At 39.7% G+C, this 16124-nt stretch overlaps 1 protein-coding gene across 1 annotated transcript in view; it reads right to left on the reverse strand.

Annotated features, from left to right (window-relative positions):
* Positions 1–16124, reverse strand: part of adamts17 (ADAM metallopeptidase with thrombospondin type 1 motif, 17) — a 119597-nt gene that overhangs the window by 16687 nt on the left and 86786 nt on the right. Inside the window, exons 13-16 of the mRNA XM_062419070.1 lie at positions 15209–15378; positions 13318–13445; positions 11867–11987; positions 1051–1131 (exon numbers count right to left, since the gene is read on the reverse strand). Coding sequence (XP_062275054.1) covers positions 1051–1131; positions 11867–11987; positions 13318–13445; positions 15209–15378 — 500 coding nt within the window. The remainder of the gene's footprint in view (positions 1–1050; positions 1132–11866; positions 11988–13317; positions 13446–15208; positions 15379–16124) is intronic.

A 16124-nucleotide genomic window follows, 5' to 3' on the forward strand; every position in this document is an offset into this window, starting at 1 on the left:
AAAGCACTCAAATTCAGAAGAGATGAAAAAGATTACAGTTGAGGAGCTGTGTACCGCTGGCAGATATGTGCAGCACTGTCTCACAACCATGGGCAACCCAACGACGCAGGGACAGGTCGGTGTGATGAGGAATCCCACCATCACACTGTGACTAATACAGCTGCAACTAGCGGCAGTTCTTTTGAGGAAAAATGACCACTGCTCTCCAAATAACCTCCAAGACACAAAAAAACATGCAGAGGAAGAAAAACCAAAGCAAATCTAATTGTATAACAGGAAGTGTTGGTCCAGTGTGTTTTCTCTCTCAGTGGCAGTTTGAGGTTGTTTGGTTTGATCTGCTGCCATCTCTGTATTTCTCTCTGTCTGCCTACAGAAGGTCCACATCCTCCTGTTGTATCCTCAGAGACTCAGCAGGAACTGAACCCAACACAGAGCCATGTTAACCCAGTAGTCAGCTGTCCCAGTGCTGAACCTGCATCCACTGAGGCCTAAGTGGCTAAACTGAACAGATTAGTTGTCCTGCTTAAAAGTAAATATGGTGAATGTGAATGTCTGTCTCCATGAGAGATTTACTTGAATCATGGAGTGCTGTGTGCAGTGACTGAAGCTACACTAATGCTAGCTGTCTGGTTTTATTTTCTGTGACTACCCGTATTGAATACAATAGATGCAGTGTGTGGGTGTGGAGGAGTTGTTTATAGGACATGTATTGGAGCCGACACCTGAGTAACAAAAGTAACAACTAATGGAACGCATTACTGTTGCTGCTGTGTAATGAGTACAGTAATGTAATTAATTTTACAATGAATAATGTGTGATCAGTAATTGATTACCAATTTCAAGTAACTTGCCCAACAATGGGTCTCAGATACTAGAAACCTGGAGGACCCACAAGGACCTGTAGTCTAGTAAATGATACAGATTTGATTTGTAGATGCAATCAAAAAAGGATCATATGAGAGCATGGTAGTAGTAGTGTGTTACTGCAGCTTGTGTTTGTGAACGTATCTGCAAGTTAGCAGTGATCATTTTTGAGACATGCATAATTACCCAGAAAACTATGTGAAGGTTTGTCCTCCACAACTTTGATCCTCCTGGCTCCTGCAGGGATAACCACAGCCTCGATGTAGCCTGACGGAGAGACAGAAATATGGTCAGAGATGAAAAGAGATTCAAAGATATTTAGAGTGGTCATGGAGACAGGGACAGGCTGGTGACCTCTGTGTATGTATTAGAGATGTTCCATCCACTGCATAACTCAATTCAGTCCCTCACAGTGTATCAGTATATCCATTTTTTATACAGATTTATCACACTTTTTTCTCCTATGTTTGAGTCATTAAGGGGCCATACTCATGTCTTTGCCCATGTAATATACATTACACTTCAAATTAGTGCTGATGCTTTTCCAGACACAGTGTATTACTTGTTGTTTTCTGTGTTTTGTTATTTTTCAAATGTCAAAATTAACATTGGATTCCACTAATTTGCAATTGTTTTTTAAATAAAAGAAGCTTAAAAAAAAATGCAGTTCAGCTTCAGCTGGGATGTGTTTTTTTTTTGTTTTCTGAAAAGTCAGAAACTTTACACTCTTTAGCACTAGCCTAAATAATGTTAACAATGTGCAGCTCCAACCTGAAAATGAGATGAGCAGCACAAGACATGACATGTTGATTAATAAGTGTCTAAACCACTGAAATAGGAGTAACTAAGAGTAAATAAGAGTTACTTGCTAATGCATACTGATTTAGACCTAAGAACTAACATGATACGGTTAAACTACTGATTTAATATGAATGAAAGTTGGTTTATGACCATGTACCTGCAATTATAATAACAGTCCCCCTCAGCCTCAGCTACACTTTGTACTAACACGTCATTTGCCATGCAACTAGTACTTTTAAAATTAATAATCCTTGCAAAAACCTACAAAAGCACAGATAGCCTATCCAAAATGACCTCTCTATAAGCTCTCAATCAGAATGCCTATGTCAGTGATTTGCCATTGCTGAGTTCTATGCACATTTTTATATTATTCTTTCTAATTGTGTCATCTCTGTAACATAACTGGCCACCAGCCCATCCCTACTGACACCATACCCATTTTATACCCGTTGGGCATTCAATACAATGCAGCTCAATCTGATAGTTAACAATTATTCTACCAGCTACTTTGTCTACAAAGCATTGAGGATTAGCCTATAAAACAGTTAGCATAAAACCAGAAAATCTTACATAAAGAGATAGAAGAGCACATAATATGACTGGACAATCAATTACATTTTAAATGTTCCTATTTTCATCATTAGGTGTGTTTCCATTCACCTGTTTATATTTGGGGAAGAATCCCATCATCAAATATATCATGATGTTCATGAAACATGAGACTTAAACATCCACTGAAGCATCATCTCGTTGTGCCCTCTTCGTCTGTAACGCTTTGACTGAGGAACTAGTGCCTCCAACTGTTTATCTTGATGTGCACAGCTCATAATATTGCTGGATGGAAATGCACAAATTCAGTTAAAGTTTATGCTACATTTAGATGGAAACCTGACTGGTGTCATTGTTTATTATAACATTTTACTCACCAACTTTACCACTGAGAACTAGAAACACAGACATGGTCAAAGGACTATTACTGAGCTTATAGGGCATCATATTATTTGGGTACATAGGCCTACAGGTTGTTAGTACATAAAGTTTAGTTCTGACTACCTTCACAATCTGAGCCGAAGTCTAATCAATCAGAACCTCTGGATTGTGTTACTATGCAGGGCCTTTAAACTTTAAACCTGTATGATCACTCTTATTGTGGCCCCATGCACTTATTGCAAATGTCAGAAAATTAAGCTGGTGAGTAAAATACAAAAGACATCCAAACTAAAATAGTAAATATGTTGTTTTTCATTGCCCTTCAAAATGACTCATATTATGGCTTTCAAGTCACAGTGGAGCCATCGATTCACCCTAAATTTCTCCTGGCAAGGTATTTTGTCTGTATAATGATGTCACACTACTTACACCTTTGTTTCCACCAGACTCATAATTCACATGACAGAACATACACACAGGTTATTTTTGAATAAATCACTGATGCTGTTCTTTCTCTTGTAAGGACAGTGTTATTTCAACTGATGGAAATGACACATATTCAGATTGGGAAGAAAGAACAACCAATAACAAAGTCCAAATACAAAGGATCAAATTGATTGCATGGTAATGTAAATATCAATAAGAAGCGATCATTCTGCTAATGCTTGATTGCTCTAGAAAAGTGCTCTAGAAAAAGATAAAATTGGATATAGTGAGATTTGATTGAGCTGCTTTGTGTCCTTTACCCAGTAAATCATGCCCAATATTATTTTACAGTTATGTTTTTATTATATTATTTGTATTATAATGTTTTAGACACCACTACACTATAATTTTATACTTACCTATACATCCTTGGAGCTGTAATGTCCCTCAAACACACAGCACACACAGCAACACTATGAGGATACAGCTGCCCCTGATAGTAACTGACAGCCAGTTTTCAGTGGTATCAAAAACAGATACGATTACAGATAGCATCACATTCTGTCACATGAACCCAAAGGATGAAATGCAAATGACGTTTGTGAATGGGAATATTATTTTCCTTCCTTCACCATTATACAATCCTATCCTTAGTTATATGGGTTTTTTTTGTCTCTTTACAAGACCTGTAACCCTCCACTGCATATAGTACATAGTGAAAATGAAAATATTCAGTGTCAAATGTTTTTTTGATACTGTGAAAATCTGCTCAGTTTACATTTCTTGACAGGAGCTACCACACAGAGTGCCAACCTGGTCATCAGAGGGAACTAACATTCACACACATATTCATACACCATTGGTGCACATACCCGAGCAATTTAGAGATTGAAGCAATTTAGAGATTGAAGCAATTTATAGATTCAAAAAATGTTTATGTTATGCTTCTATGTTAAAACAAATAGCAGTTGATATATCATTATAACATTTAAAAAATCAGTCAAATACTGATATTGGTAACCAAGTTTCTAGTGCTGCTGAGCCAATGAAAATGATCTTAAGCTTTATGTAGCTTTTAGTCACTTTATGCTCACTGCACTAAATAACAGAAGGGCAAAGTAAACAAGCAGCTGTTGTAGTGCTGTAACACTACTACTACTAAATATATATTTTTTTCTCTTTTTTTTCTCTTGACAATAGCTGTCAAGCCCTAAATTCAGTGACAAATCCATTGTGTTATCAAAGCCACCTTGTGTTTTCTAGTTGAATGCTTTAAAATGGAACTTGCAGCAGTAAGACATGTTGGGTTAGCATTAGTGTAACAGGCAGCTCGGTGTTTGCTGTGTTTACTGTTCCCTCTGAGTTGCCATAGGGCAGGATGTATAGTTGGCAGTGTTGTGGGTGCTACACTACAAAAGGCAGCGGTTGCTGTTCAACATGTTGCAACATCTCTCATCCAGTTTGTTTTAGTATTTGTATTTTTATTAAGTTGATGCCTGATTACATTAGCAGTAACTTCCAGTTTATCTCAAGCTGATGTATTTTCTAAATTGGGGCCATTGTGGCTTTTTTGTCATGCTAATTTATGTAATTGATTTATTTCTCTGTGTGTCATGCTAATGAATTCCATTCATCTCAATTACATCAGGATAGAGGCAGATATCTCAGACACAGACATCTTGCAACCTGGGCAACAAACCCCAAAACCATCTACATGAAGAGATAGCACTAGATATGAGAGAGACTATGTTTGCTTTGTTTTTATAATTTGAGTGAAACAATCCTGCTATGAGTTTGTTGGTGTCCCTCTATCTCCTTCAGTGTGATTCAACTGTCTATTCATAGTAATGTTCATTGTTAGTAATAGGAAGTTATCTTCTATATGCAGATCTTTGCAAATGCATTTCAAAACCTTGAGTCCATGTCACAGAATTTTGGAGACTGGGTTGAAACTTGTCATGTACAGATCTTTTCTGAGAGGTTGGACAGATTGTTTCCACAATGAATTAACACACTACCCCCCCCCCCCCCCCCCCCCCCCCCCTGAAAGCCAACCAGCTGTATCCATCAACCCTCCACCACCCTGCATGTCCACCTATAGTTAGGCACAGATTGCCATGGGCTCACCTGGGTTTACAAGCAGCTCAATTGATATTTAAAGAAGGAAATGCCAAATGTTAAAATATAACTTTTTGTGCAAAAAAATTGGCAAAATTCTAAGGTGGCAGCAGAATCAGATGCATGTTATAACACCTGGTAATATAACCGTAACTAAGCATTTTTTTTTTGAAGATTCAGACTACAACCCCAGGAGAGCCCACAGATAGCTGCTTCTTTCATCTACATGAAACAGTACAGAAAGTGCAGGAAACACACACGCACAACACACAAACACACACACGCACACACACACACACACAGTGCATGCATCTTACATGAGAAACACTTTGGGACGGGTCTGGGTTTAGCCATCACACAGGTAGAAACCCTCTTACACTGCCTAGTGGTGACTGGAGGACAAGACAAGGAAGTGGAACGGAGGTCACATGTCCTGTGAACCACACCAGCATATGTGTGCACATGTGTACACACACACAAACACACACACATGCTTCTATTCTTGTTATTATCCCCTCCTTTGCCTCAGCAGTTTGTGTTGTAATGTACGTAGACCCTGGTGAGTGACTGACATAATGGCTGATTAGATGTGTGTCCATGATCACTGTTGGCCACACAAAACATCATTAAAAAATAGCTTAAGTGCAAAAAGGGTTGATGAGGAGCAGGTACCAAAACTGCATGCACATCAATAATTAGACTTCAGACAGACAAGAGGACTAAGTGCCGTGCAGACAGCTACATGAGTTAGTGATACTGAGTCCAGTCTGTTAGTTTAGTGTTACTGTCAATAACTGAGTGCAACAGCCTAAAAAGCTCTATAATCTATTTCACATTTAATCATAACGTATGCAGATACAGCGATGGATATTAATCAAGTACATTTACCGAAATACTGCTGAAATATAAAATAATCAATATTCAGTTTAGTCTATTTTGTACCATTTTTGCATCATGAATCCACTTTTTCTAACAGCTGTAGGTTGGGACCCCATAGGAATATATATATATATATATATATATATATATATATATAAAATAATAAATAAGATAATTATTATCAATCATAAACAAAGTGATTATCAAAAATCAATTAAGTTATTTATATGAATTAATAATTATGATGAACCATGCTGAGGTCAGGAACCAATAACCAAACAGTCAAAACAGGAATGTGAGATATTAATATAGGATGAAAATGTGAATTTGTGCACAGGCCCTATCAACAATTTATTATCACTGTATGTATGTAAACAATCACAGGAAACTTAAAATGCACAACAGAGTTTAATAATATAAATCAATAGTGATTCAATTAATAAACATTTATCAAACAACTACAAACTATTAGACAAGCAAGCAAAAACAAGCAATCATGAACAACATCAGTTATAAACAGCAAGAAAATATACAGCTAACACAGATGTGTTTGTGTGTGAGTGCGCACGTGTGTGTGTGTGTGTGTGCGTGCGCATGTGTGTGTGTGTGTGTGTGTGTGTGTGTGTGTGTGTGTGTGCGCGTACATGCAGGGGGAGGTCTAAGAGAGGAAGGAGAAGGAAACAAGACGGTGGAGCTCCGGTCACAGTTTAAATGGTGTCTGCCATTCAATACGACAGTACGACATCACTACAAGGGCATCAGACATAAATGTCTGTTGCTAAGCAAAATGCGTCTGACTACAGAGTAGTGTCTGTGAGTGTCTAAATGTATGTGTGTGTGTACATGCAAGTTAGTAGAGAAGAGAGGGTGAATATACCAAAGAACAAAATCTCTGGGGAGAAAGAGGCGCTTGCTTTTATTTCCAGAGACATGGCGTGCAGATGTCCTTATTCACCAGACAGTCTAATTTCAATGAATAAAGAGTAGCGTGATAAACACAACCATGACAAGCAACAACAATAAAGATACTTCCACAGTATTCTCAGCAGCAAAACCGAACTCACAGTCCGTTAACTCACGACAATAATAACAGCAATAAAAGTGAAAATAACACACAGAAACCCCATCTGCCCAGACTAAAGCCTGATTTAGGCTTCTGCGACGCAGTCGTTTACCTTTCCAAGTTCTGTGTCGAGGGAACGCGTTGCTCTGCAATTCACCGCCATGCCGTTAGGGGGTGTGACTGTGTGTGTGTGGTTTCAGAGGAGTCATATCCGTATCTTTTTTTATCTTCCGGTCACAGTAGCATGTAGCATTGTGCTATGTTTTTTTTTTTTTAATTATTGCAAAATGCAAAATAAGCATTGCGCTATGTACGCTATGTGCGCTAATAACAGAAAACACATATCTTTTGTTCATTATTAATAATAATGGCGGTGTTGCATGAAGAAAGGCCGGAAAAAGCAACTGCAAGAGGAACTGACGTTTTGAGCGGACCAATCACAGCCCTTGCGGTCCGCGTTGCGGTGACGCGTAGTTAAGATTTTTTTGAGATGCACATCAGGCTACGGCATAGGGATCCGCATCGACCTAGTGGGCATCTGTGGTACTGCACTGGAGTGGCTCAAATCTTATCTGGCCGACAGAAGTATGAGTGTAAGCCTTGGAATTTCGGAATCCAGCTCTGCTCCACTGCCGTATGGGGTTCCACAGGGGTGGGTTTTCTCTCTGTATTTACTGCCACTGGGCAGAGAAAGCATGGCATCTCTTTTTATGCTGACGACAGTCAGATATATGTGCCGCTGAAAAAGAAAAATGCTTTCTCCCTCACACCACTTCTGGCATGTCTGGAAGACATCAAAGCCTGGATGGCCTTGAACATTTTAAACTTGAACGAACCCCTTCCTGTTGACTTGGGCCCTTTGGCAGATTTTTTAAAGCCAACAGTCTCAAACTTTGGTTTTAAGATGGGCAGTGATTTTAAATTGGATCGGCAAATTAGTGCTGTAGTGAAGTCCAGGTTTTTTCAGATTAGACAGCTGGCAAAGGTGAAGCCTTTCCTCACACAACAGCACTTTGAAACAGTAATCCTTTTCAAAGTGCTGATACCAAGGTCAAAACGGACGTTCAGAGGGGCCGGGCATTTTCTGCTGCTGCTCCTAAATTATGGAACGAGATTTCTTTACACATTAGACTAGCCTCCTCACTGTCCATTTTTAAAACTCTTCTTAAAACACATTTTTATTCCTTGGCTTTCAACCGTGCATGAGACTCTGCTACCTTTGTGTTTTATGGTTTGTTTTTAGTTATTGTTTTATTGTTATTTTAGTATTTATTTCCTGTTAATTGTTTAATGTCCCTGTGTTGTTTTTATCTATGTATGTACAGCACTTTGTTTCAGCATTGGTAGTTTAAAAGTGCTATATAAATAAAGTTGAGTTGAGTTGAGTTGAGTTGCACAGTGGTCTTCAAATTCAGTAAAGTGCTCAGTTGAACACTGAGAAAATCTCTACTTGTCCAGCAAGGTTAAGATTTGTGTGGTCTAGATACTGTTAAAGTATGAACATGGTTACATCATTGTGTTAGCCAAGATGGAAGCACAGAATGCAGATACTTCTCGTTTAACTTTGAATTTAAAGTTAGGTATGGTTAAATAAGTTAAATATGACCTCTGGTCATAAGATTTTAAAGTCCAGTGCAATGAGATTTCCTGTTCCATGGTTTCCCAAATAATATATTTATTTGCGTTAGCCAACTACAAGGGCTAAAAGAATGAAGAAGCACCATGTACATTGGGCTAATTGTCAGAAAAGGCAGATGAAATGAGAAATCAAAGGAAATTTGAGGCCTAAAACAAGCAGTGAGGATGAACTGGTGGATGTCTGGTGGAAGCCCCTGTTCGTGAGGTCTTCAACTCCCACCTCCAGTGGAATTTCTCCTGCATCCTGGGGGAGGTTGAGGACATGGAATCTGGGTGGGCCACGTTCAGGAACTCAGCTGTGGATGCGGCTGCTTAGAGTTTTAGCTAGAAGGTCATCGATGTCTGCTGGGGTGGCAACCTGAGAACCCACTGGTGGACACGAGAGATTAGGGAGGCTGGCTCACACGTCTCCTGAATCAGCAAATAGGTTGAAGGGCCAAAGGAGGAGTTTGGGGAGGCCATGGAGAAGGACTTTCAGTTTACCTCAAAGATGGCAAACCTTCAGGTAACTCAGGAAAGGGAAGCAGGGCTGGTCGACCACCTCTTCACCATTGAGAGGATATTTAAGGGGTCATGGGAGTTTTTACATCTAGTCTACATGTGCTATGTGGACTTGGAGACAACTGTCTCCCGTGGGGCACCTTGTGGGCAGTGCTGTGGGAGTCTAAGCATTAAGTCAGACTCATTCTCAGTGGGTATTGGGCTCCGCCAGTGCTGTCCTTTGTCATTGATTCTGTTCATGGACAGAATCTTGAGCCACGGCCAGGCGGAGTAGAGTGTCCAGTTAGGGACCTCAGGATTGCTTTGCTGCTTTTTACAGATGATGTGGTTCTGTAGTTTGCAGCTGAATGTGAAGCAGCAAGAGTAAGAACCAGCACCTCCAAATCTTAAACCATTGGTGCTCTGCTGGAAAAAGGTGGACTGGTCCCTCTGGGTTGGATGTGAGCTGCTGCCCCTAGTAAAATAATTCAAGTATCTCTGTGTCTTAATCACAAGTGAGGGTCTGATGGAACACGGGGTTGACAGGCAGATCAGTCCAGCATCAGTAATGCGGGTGTTGTATCAGACCATTGCGGTGAAGAAAAAGCTGAGCCAGAAGGCAAAGCTCCCAATTAACCAGTCAGTCTATGTTCCAACCCTCACCTACGGTCACGAGCTCTGAGTACTCACTGAAAAAATGATATCACAGATACAGGCAGTCATATTGAGTTTCCTCAGGAGAGTGTCTGGGCTCAGGTAGGGGACTAGTAATAGAGCTGCTGTTCCTTTGCATCAAAAAGAGTCTCATTAGTTGGTTTAGGTACCTGGTTAGGGTGCCTCCTGGACTCCTCCCTCTTCCAGGCACATCTAACTGGTAGGAGACCCTGGGCAAGACCCAGAACACGCTAAAGGGATTCAATACCCTTCTTGGCCTGGAAACGCATTGGGATCCCCAAGGCTGCAATTTCCCCATACTGCTCTCATGGGGGAATCCTACAACAAACAGAATGCATTGTATGTGATCCATCCTATAAGACCAACTGACTCTGATTGCCAGCCGGGAGCAGGCAGTTTTAACTTTGCTGCGAGTGGAAGCAGGTGATCAAAAAATAAACTGCGGGTTATGGGATAAAGTAAGCACCACAGGCTGACTCACACGGGGCTGTGTTGAGTACTCGGTAAGCAATTCTCCAGGTACTCCCTGACACTGCAACCCCTCTCCTCCTCACAAAATACACACACATTCAGAAGTGTGTGCCACTGGCTGCTGCCATCCACCAACTATACCTGAATGAGCAAAGCACAAAGCAATCAGAACAACCACCAAACAATGAATGCATTTTGCACTATGCGATACCACCAGGTTATTTCTACTCCTGCACTCTTTAAGGAGGCAACGGAGGACTTGTAAGCCTGCATCAAGTAGCATGCCATCAACGTTAGGAATGCTTCTCCTCTGCTGCTGCTGTGATCTAGTAATGTAGTGGTGGTAGGTTCCTCTTCCACAATGTTATCTGATTCCACAGCACTATATTCAGCATCAAAAGTTATAAGAGTACTGCCACATCTCTGCGGCGACATTATATTGTCGCTATGAAGCTGTAGCTGTAACATCTCCTTCATCTCCTCCTCCATAGTCTGTTGTGTCTGATTTCACAGTGATTTTCTGCTTTGTATCATGAAATTAGTTTTGATCCAAATATACTGATATTTGACACACGCTTTATGAACAGTTTTTATCCCAAAGCCATCACCATAATGAACTCTGAACTGAAAGTAAACCCCAAGAACACACCACAACAAAATATGCAATAATTTGTTAAAAGGGTGTGCAATAATATCTATGTGCAATAATATCTATGAGCATTTTCTTTTATCCCATTTTAACTGCATATGCTGGCATGAATGAGTGTATGGTCTGTTTGCTGTGAAGATGAGTGTATATGAGTGATGGATGGATGCGCTTTGATTTATTCTTAACTATTTCTATTTATTTATTATTTTGATATACGAATCTGGTCTTGAACGCACCTGAATTTCATTGTATGTATTGTATGACAATAAAGTAACGTACTCCTTTGGTAATATAGATTTCTTGGTTTTTTTGTGTGCGTACGCTTTTCGATGTCACTAGAGTAACATGGAAGACAAGAGTGTTTTGGGAGACCCACATATGACCATGCTTGAAAGCACCACTTCAGAAAATGGGGAAACATATTTTGCAGTGTAAGGCAGATCTCCAGATCCACCAGATTACATGTTTTGCATCACCTGGAGGACTTTTGCCAGCAAATGAGTGGAGAGCTCTTAGTGCAGGCAACATGGAATGAAGTTAAACATTGTTTATTTGCATATACTATCCACATTGTAATGATACAATGCTGATTACAAATTGGCAAAGTTTCATTTTAAGAGTTCAGAGACTCTGATACCAACTTTGCTATTTAGATCTATTTCAAATGTGTAATTAGAATCAGTTCAGGTTCATGCTTCTTATAGACAACCAGTGTAGTATTGATCAGTGCTACAGATATAATGAACCAAACCAGCTGTATCATATTAGACAGTGGAGACTGGAAACCTCATTTTTTAAAAAGCCAATATCTAACGCATATATCTGCAAAGACATTCAGTATATTGGTCAGATAGTCAAACACACATACTCACCCATTCCTTTGGTGTGGTTGAAGTCCCCCCTCACTATCCTGCAGGAGCGGCCATCTCCGTTACACACACCACAGCGGTCCTCTTTGGCTGAAGAGCCAATGATGCCATCACAGCCAATTTTCTGTGCTCAACAAAACAATAAAACTGAAGACTGTGTAGTTGCCTTAATAGTACACAGACATGGTGTGTCTGCCTCTGTTTGCTTGTGTCTATCTGTGTGATGACAGCTTGTTTTTGGTGTGTGTGTATGGATCACAATTCATTTAGAAAACAAGGTTACAATCTGCAGATTTGTCTTTATGCAGAGAGAGCCTTGTCTAATGAAGCTGATCATATCAAGTTATAAATGAGCTATATATATTGTTCAACTACAAAGAGTGTAGTTGAGAAGATGTTTGACTGGTGGTGACTCTGTTTTGCTACTGATGCTTAGAGTGAAACAAACATGAAGCAAGTTGAAAAAAAACCCATCACTCACTGCAATCACCACTCTCTATCACAGAGAATACAGAAACAGATTAAACAAGGAGGAGACAACCATAAGATCTCTCAGGGATCATACTTATCGTACGATCTTTAGTTACACATTTAATAGCTGGTGTCTTCTAAAAGACAATGAGGATGGGTGATTCAAAATACTCAGGAGGAAAACAGATTGTTTGAGCTGTGTGATTCAGGTGAAGTGGAAAATAAGTCCCATATTCTTTGTACTGTACAAATAATGATGATTTAAGAAAGTGAATTTTCCATGAAATGACTCAACAAAGCCCTAACAAATTCTTCTGTACAAATTATTAAACGTTTGGATGTGTTTAGGTTCGCTTACTTTGACTCAGCCTATAAAACAAGACAATTGGATTATTTAATTAGAGTTCTGTCTGATTTCTCTGGTACCATACTGTAAATGTTTTGGTTCAGGAGGAAGAGCAGTTTGTCCACTAATCATCGATCCCTGTCTCTTCCTATCTATGAATCAAAGTGGCTTTTTAAAGTGCTTTTTAATCTTCTATTAAGGTAGATATATCACTATATGCACTCCATTTAGCATGTATGTGACACAGTTATAAAAACTTGATGCAGTCTCTCCCTCAGTAATGAGACATGGTCAAAAAGGAATTAGCTGCACATAATTCCGGTTCTGTAAATATGATATAGGCCACAGTCACTCTGTATCAGAAAATACATGTTATATAAGTGAAGCATGATATGACCTGATCATGTGCCATACATCTGTCTAGTGTTGTGGTAGTGATATCAAGGTGAACTCTGACACTGTACTATAAGTCATAACCTATGAACCTATTGCTATTCAAAGAGTACTGTCCAGACCTGCTCTATGTGAAAAGTGTCCTGAGATAACTTTTTGGCGCTATATAAATAAAAACTGAATTGAATTGAATTAAACCTTTGTGTGTGTATATGTGTTTGTGTGTGTGTGTGTGTGTGTGTACCTGACACCTCCCATTAACACACAGGTCGGCCTCATATGGTCCACAGGGTGTTCCATCCATCACTCTTTCAGACATTAGGACTGGAACATCTCGACCAACCGGGCTACAGAACAACACACACGGCTTCTCTGTTCACACACGCACAGGCGCACGCACACGCACATGCACACAATAAAAATAAAAACGTTAAAACTGAACCAAAATGTCACACAAACGGCCATCATTTGTCAGTTCAGTTATGTTGAGTTCAGGTTAGGTTGCTGTTTGTTTAGGTGACCTCAGTTTTTGAGTTAATGTTCCTTAGATTTAAAAATGTTTTTCTCTAGATTCGTTATTTTTGTATTGTGAATGTTGGGTCTCTTTAAATGAAAGTTAAAGAGTACGGTTTAGACCAACAAAAAGTTGAAATTAAGGTGTAAATAAATCACTATTTTTTGCTTTACACGCCCGAGGGCTGTTGCACAAAACCTAGATAGTGGATTAATCTGGGATTTTCTGGTTATCCTGGCTGAATTTTGCCGGGACTCGGTTGCATGAAAGCAGAGGAGCATAAGTTACCATGGAGATGTATTCTGTGCAGCTAGCCTGGTCCAGACCAGTTAATCCTGTTGTCTTTTTTATTCAGTCAGCTGTCAATCCGGAAATGAATGTATTTTACAGTTATTTCATAGTCTTCTGTATCCTGCCTCATTTTTATTAGCCTGCATTAAAATGCTTCAGATACATTGTCATTTGTTATTTTAATTGTAACTAACGATTATAATTTTTATAATCATACATGTCAGTCATTATTAGCCAGTTATACCCCTTCCATCACTTTCAGAGACAGTCATGACTGCCCGTTATAGTCCACAAACTAGTGAGCAGGTCATAGATGTAAGTAAGTCCCTACAGAGTGGAAAAGCTCCCCACCCTGACCGGTATGACCCTAAATTCTGTTAGGCATTCCAAGACTCTTTAAAAGGCCCTCTTCTAAATATGTACCTACACTACAGAAAGGCTCTCTTCCCTCTACCTTGTAATCTGCAAATATTTGGCTAATTCTAAAGAAAGATAAATGTAGCTCTTATCATCCCATTAGTCTAAAAAATGTAAATAGCTCTCAGAAGATATTAGCAAAAAGTCAAAAGGTTTATCTACCACTTTTAATCTGGCTTTATCAACAACAGTCTCTCTTACTAACATAAAAAAACAAACACTAATCAGAGTCTTATTGTATCACTCGACACAGAGAAGGCCTTTGATTGCGTACAGTGGCCTTACCTGTTCACCAACATGGAAGCATTTGGCCTAGGATAAGGTTTTATTAACTTTATTAAACTAATATATCATTCAACCAGGGCCAGTGTACTTATAAATAACACAGTGTCATCTGAATTTATGTTGGAGAGATCCACCCATCAGGGCACCATCCATCCCTGCTTCATTTTGCATTGGCGATTGAGCCACTGGCTGAACCCATTAGAAGCCATAATAAGATCTGATATATATAAGATAGTGTTGCATGCTGCTTATGTTATGCTGTCTTGTTAAGCTGTGTTCACTAAGGCAATGTTGCTGCAGCTGCGTTGCTGCAGTTGCCAGCTCTGTCTTTCTACATAAAGTTTGACTTTGATAATGGCCATCAATCATAAAATGTTTCAAATAATTTCATTATAAATTTAATTCACATTTAGTTGAGACAGGATATTGCTCAATTTTGAAAAATGAATAATAACATATGAGTTGAAATCAGCTTTCTTTTTGACCGCACAGGCTGACATGAAGGATTTTTGCAGTGTATGATAACAGGGTGTTTGATAACAACTGGTTTGACAGAGTTAGGATTTTGGAATTAAGGGCTATGAATTATGCCAACAAGTCAGTGTGTTGGTGTATGTGTGTGCCTCACCATCATTAATAATAGCAGTCAGCATGTTGCCCTTCTTCTTGCTGGCATGTCGATCGTAGGACAGACACTGCAGGTCTCTGAAGCTTGGCACCCCCTTGGGGCATGGAAGACCTTCACAGGCCTTGTGCTCCACACTCGTCTTCTGGCAGTGTCGCCCACCAGGACCGGGCCTGCGCACACACACACGCACACACATATGCATGCACACAAACAAACACTTGAATATGATATAGATAGCAGGCTATTTTTATTTGAACCTGGGTTATGTAATAATTCAGTCCCTCTTTTTAAGTAGTTTGTTTTTGGAATGACAATAGATACTTTCCAATGTTACAGCTACCTGCCCTAAAAGACATCTTCACCTCCCGTTGCCTGAAGAAGACACACAGTATCTTAAAAGATTCATTCCACCCTGTCCATCACCTGTTTGAACTGTTGCCCTCCAAGAAACACTACAGGTCCATCAGAACACGCACCACACGTTTTATGAACAGCTTTTATCCCAAAGCCATCACCATAATGAACTCTGAACTGAAAGCAAGTAGGATGAGAAGTAGGATTTTGAATTTTATCCGAGACAAAACTGTTAGCCAGTGCAGCTGAGAGAGGATGGGGGTGATGTGGGCCATGCGTGTTTTTGGGTGAATTTTGCCAGGAGACCGATCAAAAGGGAATTACAGTAGTCAATGCGGGACATGATGAATATGTGAACCAGGGTCTGAGCATCAGAATTTGAGAAAAATGGGCGGAGGCGTGCAATGTTGCCCAGTTTAATTTAGAGATAAACATCACACATGATGTGAAACTGCAGCGTGTGTGAAAGTAGATTATAATTTTCAACTTGCAGAACATATAACGCAATAACGAGCAACCCAGCGTTAGCTTCAATGCAAGTCAATTCATGGTACTGGAGCAC

This window comes from Scomber scombrus, chromosome 1 (genome assembly GCF_963691925.1).
Source record: "Scomber scombrus chromosome 1, fScoSco1.1, whole genome shotgun sequence".
Taxonomy (NCBI): Eukaryota; Metazoa; Chordata; class Actinopteri; order Scombriformes; family Scombridae; genus Scomber; species Scomber scombrus.